The sequence below is a fragment of the Mustela putorius genome, unplaced genomic scaffold, assembly GCF_011764305.1.
Source record: "Mustela putorius furo isolate JIRA1106 unplaced genomic scaffold, ASM1176430v1.1 tig00000145_pilon_pilon_pilon, whole genome shotgun sequence".
Classification (NCBI taxonomy): Eukaryota; Metazoa; Chordata; class Mammalia; order Carnivora; family Mustelidae; genus Mustela; species Mustela putorius.
In genome coordinates this window covers 15608224-15623033 of record NW_025421294.1, presented here as the reverse complement: position 1 = coordinate 15623033, position 14810 = coordinate 15608224, and the positions used below count along the sequence as shown (strand labels likewise).

The 14810-nt window shown below is 46.4% G+C and overlaps 1 protein-coding gene across 7 annotated transcripts in view; it reads right to left on the bottom strand.

Annotated features, from left to right (window-relative positions):
* PPP2R2B (protein phosphatase 2 regulatory subunit Bbeta) overlaps positions 1 to 14810 on the bottom strand; it is a 448554-nt gene that overhangs the window by 93286 nt on the left and 340458 nt on the right. For all 7 annotated transcript variants that reach the window (XM_004744688.3, XM_004744682.3, XM_004744681.3 and 4 more), the window contains one exon: positions 11185 to 11297. In XM_004744688.3, the coding sequence (XP_004744745.1) occupies positions 11185 to 11297 (113 nt within the window). The remainder of the gene's footprint in view (positions 1 to 11184; positions 11298 to 14810) is intronic.

The window sequence follows — 14810 nt, the reverse complement described above, 5'->3', positions numbered from 1 at the left end:
AGCAACCCTGCACAGACTGTTAAGCAGTTTCCTCATCTGAAATGGCAACAACAGTTTTTTCATTTTGTTTTAAAAAATTTTATTTGTTTTTGGAGAGAGAGAGAGCGGGAGCACACGTGTGAGCAAGTGGGAGCAGGACCAGAGGGAGGGTAAGAAGGAATTGTAAGCAGACTCTGTGTGGAGGGCAGAGCCTGATGCGTGGCTCGAACTCACAACCCTGAGAATCACACCCTAAGTAGAAACCAAGAGTCAATTGCTTAGCAGACTGAGCCACCCAGGTATCCCTGGCAAGAGCAGTCTTAAGTTCTTGGAGTTCAGGTAAAGCTTCAACGGGGAAGTAGGCAAGGTGCCTGGAGCTGTGCCAGAACTGTTAAGTGCTTAGTTCATGTTAATGACCTTGAAAGTGAAGAATCTTTCCCCATCAATGTGATTCTGAGATGGCAAGGCAGGAAGAGCAGAGTGAAAATGCCACCAGGTGAACGCCTTCTTCCTTGACCCAGTTCTTCAGCCAGCATTTCCCCGAGTGAGGTCGACTGCTGTGCAGCTTGAGGTCACAGTACCACAAGCTGTTTGTTAATGGTCGATGGTAAGATAAGGAGCTTAAGACAGAATCATTGCATTGCTTCCTTCACTGAGAAAGTCCTGGTCTGGAAAATAAAAGTGTCAGCTGAACAAGGCAGAGGCTGGGTGATAGGATGATTCACATTCTGGTACTTTATCTGTAGACTGGCATGGGGCCAAAGGCCACATTTTGAGGAGAATGTCATAAAGAAAAGTGATCCCATGAGCCGAGAAAAGGGCTTTTCATGTGATGCCCTTGGTCGTGGTCAGCTAAATTTAGTGGAAAATATCACATGTCATGTATCTTTTTTGGAGTCTGATATCCTCTATCAGTATATTCAAGGTCCCAAGAAACCCTGAAGTAAATAAATTTGTTTAAATGTGTGTAAGTGGGGGTTTCCCTCATATACTCTTGAGCAAGAAAGGTGTGAGAGTGAATGCCTGTGTGTTTTTATCACTGCCTTTATCATTTTTCTGGTAAAGGACAGAAGTCCATTGGATCACAACAAACGACAAGGGTGTGACCCCATTCTCCTCCGTTCAAGCAAATTACCATGCTTAGGTAGAAAGTTCTTTTCCTTCCAGTTCAATCATTCTAAGGAATCCAAAGAATTAAGTATTTTTTTCTGTTAATAAGAATCTCCTCTAAACATGAAAGTAGCCTTATAAAATGTCTTCCTCCAACCAGATCCTTTGCACCACCAACCTCCCCCACCCCCTGCCTAAAGGGACCTTCTCATGCATTAACCTCTAGGGAAATAGTTAAAATCACGTCAGGGCATGGGACTCACCCCTCTCACCGCAGCAACAGTGAGCTCACGTTTCAGAGCCAGGACCTGGTCTGGGGACAGTCTATTTCTCATCACACTCCTAATTCAGGTAATTCCACCTTAAAAATTCAGAAATTGGAGGCCCTTTTCTCCTTGAACCATCCAGCTGTGCCTGGATTTTCTGCTTATTGTAAAAATATACAGAGAACTAGCTCTTGAAAGGAAAAGATGGGTGAAACTATACTGATAACCTCTCTTTTGAGAAAAGTCCATCTGGGTCCGTGTGGATTAGGTTTGAGACAGGGACAAGACCCTTGCTTGCAGGGCCTGGGAAGGGCCAGCAGCCAGCCTGGCCGGGCCAACCTTACCACACCTCTGAAATGCACATGAGTTAATGGCTGACGTCAAGAAGAGAACAGATTGCAGTCTAGATACAGTCCTGGCTCATGACGAGAAGATAAACCGCATCAGAGGCCATGGAAACAACAAGATTTTCTTCACTAACAGGATTCTTTTCTTTTTCTAATATTAGCGGGCTTCTCAGCTTCCCAACCACTATTAAGTGTATGTATGGGAAGTTATATTTACCAGTTCCTATCACATCCAAGAAGCCATGGCCGCCGTCAAAGGGGGTAAGAGCAAGAGACAAAGTGACCTTTATCTTAAACCAGGTATAGGATTCTGCTTATATTTACATTAACACTGGATCTGATTACCACACTGGAAAGGCAGCAGAACAAAGGCAGCTTTCAGATGAAAGAAAATATTTTGTAGCCCAAGAATGCACTCTGAATCTGAGGCAGCTCTGGAGTCAGTACAAACACAAATTCAAAATCAGGCACAATGGATCGCTGGTCCCCTGACGTCACACTGCTTTGAATCTTTACAATTATATTCATCGGACTTTTCCTGAAACTCTTGGTCTCCGGGTGACAGACAAGAGGGGAGGGGAGAGGAGAAAGGGAATAATGCTGACCGTCCACTGTTCACTTGGCATCATGCCACATACTGCTGGCATAGTACTCTATTTTATTAACAGGGGTGATTTCCACCTTACCGATGATGGCTGACGTGTGGGCTGCTCCCTTTCCTGGAGACCTCCCGTATGGTGTTACGATCAGAGACTTCGGAGTCCTTGAGAATGTGGTTAAAATGAGACTGCCACTTAGCAGCTATAGCCTGTGGGTAAGTCATTTCAGCTCTGAAGTAAAATTCTTCATCTGTAAAATGGGGATGACAACAGCACGCCCCCCACAGGGCTGCAGAAGATGGTGTTTGTAATGTACGCAGCAGAAAGTCTGGCACACGGTATGTATTTAGTGAGTGTCTGCAAAAGAGTTCTCTCTCAGGGCACACTGGCCATCAGGTGGGCTGCCTGCTGATTCCATAAGGACTAGGATGGGGAAAGAACTTGAGTTTTAAAGGGCAGAACCACTCACATGCAACCTAAACTCTGATGGCTTGCGGAAGCTTACTTCCAAATCAGATCACTCACTCTAGCGCCAACTTCGTTTTGATAATAAGGTGGCCCTCAGCTTACTCTATGTAGTACCCTGAGGTAGGGGGAAGGAAGAAGTCAAAGAAAGAACTTAACAATGAAACCAGAGAACCTTCCCCTTGGAGCGGATCTTCAGGTCATCATTGTGCCAATGCCTCACAAATCCAGGTGGTCTTCAGGACTGGGATAGAGCTGAGAGGTACAGGAAGGTCCCTTAGCTCTGTTCCCGCACGTTCTGAGTCAGTGAGCTGGGAACGATTGAAGCCATCCCAGAGTCTGATAATCACCCAGCTTTGGTAAACCATGACCTAGTTCCAGGCATCCTTTCTGCTCCTCCTTCCCCCAACACCACATGGGAAACTCACCTGTGCCCAAGACACAAGCAGCTTCTACAGTTTCCTTGACAGGCTGTCCTCTAGTTCCTGCTGACTCAGAGTATGGTTTACATTGTATATTCAGATGAACAGACCAGATATTCTCTCTCTTTTTTTTTTTTTTTAAGATTTTATTTATTTAGTCAGAGAGAGAGAGAGCGAGAGTGAGCACAGGCAGACAGAGTGGCAGGCAGAGGCAGAGGGAGAAGCAGGCTCCCTGCGGAGCAAGGAGCCCGATGTGGGACTTGATCCCAGGACGCTGGGATCATGACCTGAGCCGAAGGCAGCTGCTTAACCAACTGAGCCACCCAGGCGTTCCCAGATATTCTCTTTGATATGAGAGGAAGGATAGTAAAAACATGAATTCCAGTCCAAACACTACCATGCACCAGCTGTGTGACCTTAGGCACATTGTGTAACCTCTCTGACTTCTGGTCTCACATCTCTCTCTCTCTCTCTCTTTTTTGAAAGATTTTACTTATTTATTTGACAGAGAGAGTGAGAGAGCACAAGCAAGGGGAGCAGCAGAGACAGAAGGAAAACCAGGCTCCCTGCTAAGCAGGAAGCCCAATGCGGGGCTCTATCCCAGGACTCTGGGATCATGACCTGAGCTGAAGGCAGACGCTTAACTGACTGAGCCACCCAGGCTCCCCTGTTCTCACATCTCTAAAATGAGGTTTATTTCAGTCCCTCAGTAAAGGCTTTATCTCAAAGATAAAATCAGGCAATATATGTACATTGTCCCTAGAACACAGCAAATCCTCAATAAATGTGGGCTCCTCCCATTATTATTCCAACAGAATTAGTTCCTTTGCCTCACATCGAACACAGCTAACATTGTTTCACCAAACACTGGCCAAAGAATAGGACGGAGACATCCCCAACACTCATCCCACGAGGCGAAAAGCATCAAAATGCAGAGGCTTGTCGGGGAGGGTCATGCCCGAGGTTCCTGTGGAGAGCTTTCTGATCCCATAACCAAAACCCCATGACACAGACAGATACAATCAGATAATGATGGCAATCAATAATGATAACAGAAATTATTATTTATTTTCATAAACACAGACTATGTGCGTCCCGCTGAGTTACACACATCACATGCCAGCATTCTCTTTTGGGGCAGTCAATCAATGGGAAATCTCAATATCCACCCGCCAGGGCAGGAGGGGGAGGGACGGAGCGAAGGTTGAGAAATTACCCACACCAGAGTGACACGTTCACGGAGTTAATCTAATCCAGGGGGCCACTGCAAGCCTGTGAATATGGAACAGGCTTGATTGATTTTTCACTGCGGTAGCTAAACACTTCATTGTTGTTTGCAACAAATATAAGGAAAGGAAAGATGAAACTGTGAAAGGGTTGGATATTAAGTCCCAGCACAGCAATAAATCACAAAATGAAGCCTAGAAAAATTAAAAATGGGTAGGGGAAGGCTGTATCTGTGTCCTAAGAGGCCTCGGGCATCAAAGCATAAGAGCCAAAATTAAAACCTGGGCTGGGCTGACTCACCCAGTAATCTTCCCTGAACCTGGGGTTACCCATTGTCCATGGGCACCGTAGAGGCAGCGAGAAAGTGCAAGGTTGTGTCTAGACAGCAAATATTTGCTTCTCAGAGCCTCAGTTTCCCCCTTTTGTAATGGGGATAATTGCATCTGTACCATTAGAAAGAGGAAAATACCAGTTCATGTTCTACTTGCCTCCCAGGGTCTGTGGGAGCATCCAATGAGATCCCCAGCACGAAAGATCAAATATCCTGCAAGATGCATCTTGGAAACCCCTTGCTAGGCATGTAGCTCCTTTCCCTCTGTTCTTGCTCTGATACAGCAAACTTCTGTGCTGGTCTCGGGACCCTTATGCTCTCCAGTGTTTCTCAAAGAGTGGCCCAGGGACCGCATGCACCAGAATCACCTGGGGGTTTTCCAGAAGGGGTCTGGCCAAAGATTCACTGGGTGCAACTCAGACCTTCTATGCCAGAAGCCCTAGAGAGAAGGGACTGTACTCACAGAGCCTCCCAGGTGCCCATGAGGCATTCTGAATTTAAGAACCACCGTTTCTATTAATTTTTGGTTACAGGCACTTGCATCCTGTTCCCACCTTCCTCTTGAGGAAAGGGAGGGCATTTCACTCATCTTTGGGAGATCCACTTGGCAGTACATACCTGACACACAGCAGGCACTCACCAAATAGGATAAAATACAGTAAAAAGTTCTACATGTCAGATGCCATTCCCCTTTGTAGTCTCAATCAGGGGCCACACAATACACAGTACTGAGTAATGGGGAAAATCAGGACCTCTGGAATCACAGAGACCTGGGCTCCATTCTTGGCTTTGTCATTTATTATCTGTGGGGGCCTTAAGCCAGTGCTTACCTCCCTGAGCCTCTGTTTACACATCCAGTAAAACGGGCATGATGCCTAAGTCACAGGATTGCAATGAAGGAAGAATTGTAAAGCATGCATTATACACACTCAGCCCAGAGCCGGTCCCTAGGAAAGGCTGAATACAAGCAGTTGCTTAACTTAACCCCCTGGTGTGTTTAATCAGTTCTTTAGAAAACAGTTCAGGTAGTTCCACTAGCTGTTTCACTGAAAGGATCACTTTTGGGAAAAGAGCTAGTCTGTTTAATCAACCTTACTAAGCCGTGACCTGTTAGCCACAATCCTCAAAATGACCCCTTGCCAGTTCAGAGCTGGCAAACACTCTTGCTAATGGGCCAAGGTGCCCTTAAGGTGGTGGTGATGGTGGGGGGGTGTTTGAGGGGGTTGTGCGTGTGTCCAAACAGCCATAGGCAACATTTGCAAACATCAGGGTCACCCTACATGGAAAAATATTAGTCCAGAATGTCATGTGTGTGTGTCTGGAGGCTGAGAGGAAGACGGACTCAGTCTCCGGCATCCAGCTCATATATAAAACAGCAGGTCATTTCATCTTTCCAAAAGAGTGGACCCACTGTGTGCCCACCCTGTGACAGAAAAGCCTTTGCAGCCCTCAGTCCTTCGTCCCCCCTCTTCCACCAAAGTAAAGCTCATGCATTAAGAAAGCTCTGCTGAAGAAGTCCAAGGTACACAAAGAATGAAATTCCCCTGCTCTCTGATCATGAATGAAGATCCTCTTAGAAGGCAGAAGCTAAACGGAATCATAATGAATTGGATAGATTTGGTTCGCATCCCAGTTCTTCTATTTGCTAGCCATGAGATCTTGGGTAAAATCTTTGCCCTCGCTAAGGCTGTTTCCACTTCTGTGTAATGCATTCATTTGACAAATATGTGTCCCTACCACATCCTGCGAGTTCTAGGTGCTGGGGCTGCGGGAAGAAAACCCAGTGTGGCTCCTGCTTTCCTGGAGGTGGAGGGGAGGTGGAGGGCCAGCAGCAAATACACAGATGACATCTCAGGCAAGGATACAGACCAGTGAGAAGGGGCAGGGTAAGGCCACTGATGGTGAAAGGGAAGACCCCAGTGTGTGATTTTCCCTAGGGAATTTCTAGGAGAGCTTCTCAGAGGAAGGCAGGCTTTGGATGATCCAGAGAGAATAAGAGAACTTACCTGGCAGAGTTACTTTAGAACTACATGATCTAAGGAAATCCAGCATTTGGGATAGAGTAAGCACCTAATCAACATGGCTATTATTATTATTATTACTATTAATATTAGGTGCAAGGAATATTTGGGTAAAATCCATTAGAAAACTAGAATTCATCACAGTCCCTTCATTTTTGGCAAGTCACAGCGTGGGAGATCACACCTTCTGATATCTACATTTGTAACTGGTTAAAAAACAAATTCCAATCTGGCCTAGGTTCCCAGGGCACTGGCAGCGAACCATAATGAGGCAAATAATAACTCCAGGCTCCTCCTGCCGGGAGGAATATGCTAAGTGTGATTTCTCACCACCCAGCTCTCATCCCAGGCTGATGAAGTTACTACAACTATGAGTTTCTGTTGCCTAGAAAGGGCTCTGAGGGCTGCTTACATCTTGCTATTGGGAAGCTGGACAGGAAGGCCAGGGGAATCTTGCTAAGCAGAACTCCTGAAGACCCCAGGGTCATTGCTCCTGCACGCTGGGGTCAAGGATCTGAAAACCCACTGTATATGAATGTGGGGGTAGGAGAGAAGGTGGAATGGGTGGAGAGAGAGAGAGAGACAGGCATCCTGATCTGGAATGATAATGGTACTAATGAGGAAGAAAGCCATTTCAAATCCTCCAAAGTGTGTGTTCAAGTGTTAGAGTGATAGCTCTTGATTTTTAGTCCCAGCCTTGGAATCACCAGTTGGCAGACACTGGGCAAGTCACTTCTCTTTCTGAATCTGCACCAGGTTTAAGGGCTCAGGTCCATGGCAAAGGAGATCAAGATTTGGTTCTTAGTTCTATGTGACCCTGTGCATATTACTTAACCTCTCTGAGCCTAATCTCTACAATGGGTAGTTGATAGCAAACTCTACCGCGGGTGACAGCTAATGCAGACACAGTGTGCGGCACAATGCATGGGATATAATAAATGCTCAATAAATACTAAATACCAGCATTTTCTCTGGCCCTCCCCCGGCTGTTCTGAAGGTAAATCAAGGGATTAGGTTAAGAAAACATTGGTGATATAAATGGCACTTCACAGCACTAGGTTTTATTAAATTATCATGATTATTGCTTTGACTGCTATATACTTAGCAGTCAATATGGTTTTCATAGAAGCATGCTTCTCATAGCCTTTCTGGATAATGAGTGATTGGATTTAAAAGGCTATCTCTTCTGCGAAAAAAGAAAAAAAAAAGCCACATTCTTGCTTTGAAAAGCTGAGGATCCTAGCACTGAAACAGAACAGGTTCATTACTCAGTGAGGATTAATTAGCTATCGGGGATTATTAAATGTTCTCACTCTCAAGACCCACACAGAACTGGAAAGTATGAAAAGTGAGCAAGAGGTAATCGTAAGACAGGGAGGGGGAAAACGCCACCAGTGCTGGCAATGCAAATTTCGAGAGAGGAGCATGTTAGTAAATTACAGTCTGATTAATATCATGTCAGCTCATTCTCTGGAGTCATTGTTCTGAATCTACGGTCGTCAGGGTTGTTTGTGGTTTTTTTTCTTCTACTACTGGGATCAAAATGGAAAGGAGGCTGGCCTTTTCAGTATTTTCATCCAAAGAAAGCCGCAGTGTGGAGGATTACACTGAAACGTAGGATACTGGAAAGCCTAGGAAAGTAGATGGGGTGAAATCAAATACGGGTATTTACACTATTATAGCAAATGAGTCTCTCAAGTTGATGTGGTAACGATTGAAATGATTAAAAAGTAGCAGAGGCTCATATAAAATGATAGTTCAGGGGAGTCTTAGAGATGATAAAATCCAGTGACCACAGACCCCTGTCTCAACCCCAACGGACTTGTGTGAAACATGTAGATCTCGCTGGATCTCCTCCCTTTGCTGAAGGGAAATTACTGGGGTCAGGTCCCGGGAATCTGGACCTCGCACGGTGGATGCAAGAGCAGAGACTGTTCAGTCTTCTGTGTGGCATCCTGGAAACTGAGCTTGGACAGAAGAAATGTGATTTGCTGGCCCAGGGTCACACAGCTTGCTAAGATAAAAGCAAGAACCAGAATTACGGTTTTCTAACTTGCAACCACACCTCAAGGCCTCCTTCCATGTTTGATGGGTACCGAACCCGACTCAACATCTCTGCTCTAAGGGAAACATACACACAGGCCTTCTCTTCATCACAGGGGCCACATCTCTGAGCTCCAACCACAGGGGTACAAAATCCTATCTCTTCTGCGAAAAAGAAAAAAAAAGCCACATTCTTCTTTTGAAAAGCTGAGGATCCTAGCACTGAAACAGAACAGGTTCATTACTCAGGGATGCCAGGAACTACAGATGGCATCTGAGAAGGTCTGTCCATAGAGCAAACAAAGACAAGGTGACATCTGGGCAGAAGGTCATGGTGTGAACCCCCCAGTGGCAACCACAGGATTGCTAAGTTCCACGGGGCCAAAGATGATTTTATTCCCTTTGGACAGTCAGCAGATTGCCTGCCTTTCACGAGGTATCAGTGATTTGCTTGTGGGTTGAGTACAACAGTATAAAAAGTACATGAAAAGGAAAAGAATATGAACTTTCTCATATCAGTAGGGAGTAATAACAGCGATGATAATGATAATGATGAAGATAATATCATACCAACAGCAGGGGACAAACATTAATGAGTGCTTTCTGGGAGTGAGACACTCTAAGGGTAAGCACTTTGGCACACACAAGACAGCGTGGATTTCTCACAAAAATCCCAGGAAGCACTGAATCCTCATAATGCACAGGGGACTTGGCAGGCACAAGGACTTTAATTAATATGCCCAAAGTCCCCAGCTGGAAAGCAATGGTGCCACAGTTCTGACCCAGGACAGACTGACTCAGTCTCCAGACTCTTCACTACTCTATCCTTGGCTCTGCAAAACCCCCAAGCCTTTAGAGCATCAGCCAGCCTGATACGGAAGATTTGCACGGCCATTCTTCAGGCTGGAGGCACAGGTCGACAAGAGGAAACAGAGCCAGTCAATGTTTATTTGCTCAGAAGACCGAAGACCAGGTACCCATGAGTACTGGGTAAGCACCAGACAGCTTAGCATTGTGGCCAGCAACGAGCCTGTGTTCACAAAGCAGCTGCTGGGGGTACCTGGATGGCTTAGTCAGTTAAGTGTTCGACTCTTGGTTTCAGCTCAGGTCACAACCTCAGGGTCATGAGACTGAGCCCCATGTTGGGGTCTGCACTTAGCGGGGAGCCTACTTAAGATTCTCTCCTCCCTCTGCCCTTCCCCCTGCTCACACTCTCTAAAATAAATAAATAAAATCTTAAAGAAAAAAGCATCTGCTGCATCAAGAGAGGAACAAAGGAATTAACGAACAAATAAACAAGTGAGCTAATGGGCACACACTGATCATTCAGCTCCCGTATCTGCTTCTAAACCTCGAGTGACAACCTCTTTTCCATGCATGGGCTGCGCTGTGCCTTCTCGGTTTTTGGTCTTCAGTAGAGCAGCTGGTATCTGAAAGCACGTATCTGACACAGTTTTGAAAGCCCCTCAGGGCCAGGGCTGGTCTCAGCATGTGTCTGCTTTACCTCTCATGTTAAACACATCCCAAACCACTCACCACCGAGTCCTGAACCACTCTAGCCTGTATACAGAGAGCCTTCCTTAAAAGTTTGCTTTTAGAAATCCATTTTTAACACCATTTTCCTAAGAGACCTTTCCTAGTCTCCCAGAGCCAAATATAATTTCTTCTTCCATTGACCAAACTCTCTCTGACACTCCCCTGCATTTATCTTACTCTATTTTGTGCCATAAGTATTTTTATAGTAGACCTACAAATCTGTTCTTTACCAGACTGTGCACTTCTGGAGGGCAGGGAGGGAGCCACTTAGACCAACAGGCGAGATCACATATTGAAGACCGGCCATGGAAGGAGAGCTTTCCAATTGCGGCACATTTTTAGCCAAGTATGAGGTTTGCTGTATAGACAGAGAATCTACAAATAACTTGCGTGACCATAGTTCCAACGCGTTAAAGTGATCACGCGAGATGCTGGTGAGGAGCAGAATTCAAACCCAGGCCCATTACATTCACAAGTTCACATTCTGAATCACAAGATTCCAACTTGCCACGTGGCTAGTCCCATCCCCTGCACCCTGAGTACAAAAGACGCTCAGAACATTTTCGATACTAAGAGCAGACAGAGGCTGAGGATACAGTACGGCACGACAGTGGCCACGTGGCCAGTCCTGCGGGCATAAAGGAAGGACACGCTTCTGCAGTCATCAGAGCTCAGACCTGTGCTCCTCCTCCTCCCTCTGCTTTGTCTCCTTCACTCACACATGACGGCTGCAACCGAGAGCAGCACCCAGCCCACAGCCACCCCGGTGAGTCCTTCCTTGGTGCCCGGTGGCCAAGAGAAGCGAAAGACAGGGGCCAAAACTGCCCCGGGGACTCACCCTCAAGGTCGTGATGGTGGCAGGATCCCGGAGCCGGCCCTCCTCATCTTTCAGATTGTAACCTTCGGGCCTCTTATCACGCTCGCTGACTTTCCACAGCTTCACAGTTTTATCTGTGGAGGGCAGCCAGAGGAAACCAAATGACAGTGAAAACCAGCTTGTCAGGGAGTTGTGTGTGCGGAGGGGTGGGGCAGGGGACGCAGGGGGAGGTGGAGGCGAGAACGGAAGGAACTCCTGGTCACGTCAGGGATTCAGGGCATCACCTCATGCTGTCTGGAGGCAGAGCTCATGTTTCAGAACAAAACCATGTATTGTGCCTAGACCAATGGTTTTCCTGACGATGGCCTATGAAATCTGGAGCTTATATTTTCTTTTAGTTCATTCAATAAAATTATTTTCAATAAAAATATTTATTTAACACTGAACAAGAGCGGTCACATATACAGAACTAGCTGTGTCACTATGTTATTAGCACTTGTCATGGAAAATTTATTTAATGCTCACCACAACCCCGAGAGGTAGGTACCCCCATTTCCGTGTCCCACCTGAGCAAGGACTGTCCCGGCCATGACCTGAAGGGCCTTCGTGACCCACACTTCCTCACCCTTTCTGGTCTCACCGTCTGCCCCTCCAACCCCCCCTCCCCCCGACGCCCCCGTGCTCCTGCCACATGGCTTCTCTACAGTCTCCATACCGTTGTCCCCACTCCTGCCTCGGGCTTCGCACTAGCTCTGCCTTTTCCTGGAAAGCCCTCGACCCTCTTCTTCACGTGACTTTTTCCTTCACTCTGCTCTGTTCATGTCCTACCCCCAGAGGGGCCTTTCTGCGCCAACCTGCATCAGAATGTCCCCCCCATTCTCTTCGCCTGCTCCTCCGGCTTCAGGGCCTCGTCTTGCCACTAACTATGTGACAACGGCTTTGTTTCTTCTCCCTCATGTGAATGTAAGTTCGCCAGAGCCAGGGATTCTGTCTCGTCCTTTACTACACATCTAGCACGTATAACGGCGCCCGGGGCACGGTGGATGTTCGATAACTATTAGGTGCGTGAACGAGTGAGTACCGTCTATACTGTGCATCTTGCTAGCAGTACTCAGAGATATCAAATGGTAAGAACATTCATCCAAAAGCTCCTTTCCCCTTCCTCCTTGGAATCCCCAGCTGGAAACTGCCTTTTTCCCCTGTGTGCTGTTCCAGCACTTTCCATCACTGGCGGACACCTGTCATTCGCCAAAGCAATAAAGCAGGGCAAGATCTCTAGTGGGTACAGGGGTGAGGCAGGCAGGGGGAACGAGTGAGAGGGGCTAAGGGCTCTGGGTGGCAGGAGATGGCACGCCCCACCTGCAGATTTTCAATCGCATTTCTTAAGAAAATGTGTTTGGGCCAATCAGATTGTGTGGGCCACGTGCCTTTGCAGGCTTTCCTGAACGGGTCCTGCATTCATTACTTGTACGCGTTCCAGGTTTTCTTGTAGGAGGCAGGGTTTCGAACACCTTCCTCCTCTGTATCTTGCTCTGTGCCTGCACTGCACGGGGTAGGCTTGGGAACCAGACAAGCTTGGGCCATACCCTCGCTCCCCCTCCAGCCAGCCACATGGCCAAGGACAGGGATTCCCATGGAACAGGTGTGTAGTTTCTTCAAGTGACAAATGGGAGCACCGGGTTTATCAGGAAAAAGAGCACAGAATGCCTAATCAGTGTGAACTTCAGAGAAGCAACAAATGACTTTTTAGTATAAGTATGTCCCAAATATTTCAACCCTATAAATAAAGGCACCTAACTTCTCTATGCCTCGGTTTCTTTACTTGTCAGTTGGGGGAAACAGCACCTTCCCCACGGGGGTCTCAGGAAGACGAAATGGAACACTGGGTATGTAGTGTTGAACACAGGGGTGGCCTGCTAACAACGGTTGACAAAGGGCAGCTGTTATTAGAATTTGCAAAGGGGGCAACTATTCTCTGATAATAACATGTTGCTCTGTGACCGTGACAGTTTTATCCTGTGGTGATGTCAGCACATCCCTTTTCCTCTGCAATACTGTGGGGAGATGAGCCGCCTCTCCCCCAGCCTCTAGTAGGGTTCCCTTTCTCCATCATCCCCTCACCCCCTTCTCCATGTCTCCTTGCCAAAGGCCTGGCCCTCAGAGGTCTGAAATGCACCCCATCCTGAAGTTGGCTTTCAGCAACCATTTGGCCACTTTAACAGGTCAGTGCCCCTGTTTCCTATTATCTGGGGATGACTCCACCTGGTCACCTGTGCTGGCAGACCCGGCCAGGCTGCTAAGTGTAAGGTGTGTGTGCCCTGAACCGTGTGCTCCCCTGGCCTGTACTGGGACAGAAGGCAGGGGAGCCTTCCCCAGTCCCAGAGTTGAATTTCTGCACTTCCTGTCCATACGCCTGCAGTCTGGACTCTTTGGATGCCCTGTGGCCACAGGCGCTGCATTTCAGGGTGAGAAAATGAAACAGAAGCCCTGCTTTATACAGTGGCTGGATTAGTGACCGGTCAGCTGTGACTCAGAACAACACAAATCAGTGATGTTTAACACCCAATATTTCCTACTGCTGGGCTTTGGAATATATCCTGTCCCCTTTGCAAGGCGATTCTCCTCTTCTGTTTTTCTTATTATGAACAATACTTTGCCACACAGAGAAATAGAGAAACCACAGGTAGAACATAAAGAGTAAGAATCAACTATAATCTGGGGCACCTGGGTGGCTCAGTGGGTTGAGCCTCTGCCTTTGGCTCAGGTCATAATCTCAGGGTCCTGGGATCGAGCCCTACATCGGGCTCTCTGCTCAGCAGAGAGACTACCCCCCACCCCTTTCTGCCTACTTGTGATCTCTCTCTCTGTCCAATAAATAAATAAAATCTTAAAAAAAAAAAAAGAATCAACTATAATCTCTGGTCAGGGACAATCCTTGTTAATGTTTCACAGAGATACTTGTATTTTTTCTCTGCATTTTTTTGGGGTGGGGTGGGGTACAAACCTATAGCAAACTGCATATATAGATTTTGTATTTTCTCATTTTCTTCTTGTATTACACAAGTGGCAAATATAATTGCAAAAAATGAAAATGAGCCCGAAAGTGAAAAAAAGAAAAAAGAAAAAAGAAAAAATTAACGTTTCTCTCAATTCCTCTAGACAAAGAACACTATCAGGAAAATTTTGTATACATCCTTTCATTATATTTGTGTGTGCAATTATATCACTTTTTAATATATGTAATGTGCTATGCATAGTTTATAATATGCTTTTTTCCTAATCATATCTATCCATACTAACATCTACTCCTATAAATATCTACTTTAAAATAGTAAGAATTTGTTAATAATTAAAGGTCAAATAAAGGAAGATTTATTAGTAAATTATGGAAAACTCATATAAGGGAATGCTATGCAGTCACTGATAATGTGATGATATTTTAGAAGAATATTTAACAACCAGGAAGATATTCCTGTTAAGTGTTATATTATTAAATAAAAAAAATCTTGGGGCGCCTGGGTGGCTCAGTGGGTTAAGCCGCTGCCTTCGGCTCAGGTCATGATCTCAGGGTCCTCGGATCAAGTCCCGCATTGGGCTCTCTGCTCAGCAGGGAGCCTGCTTCCCTCTCTCTGCCTGCCTCTCCATCT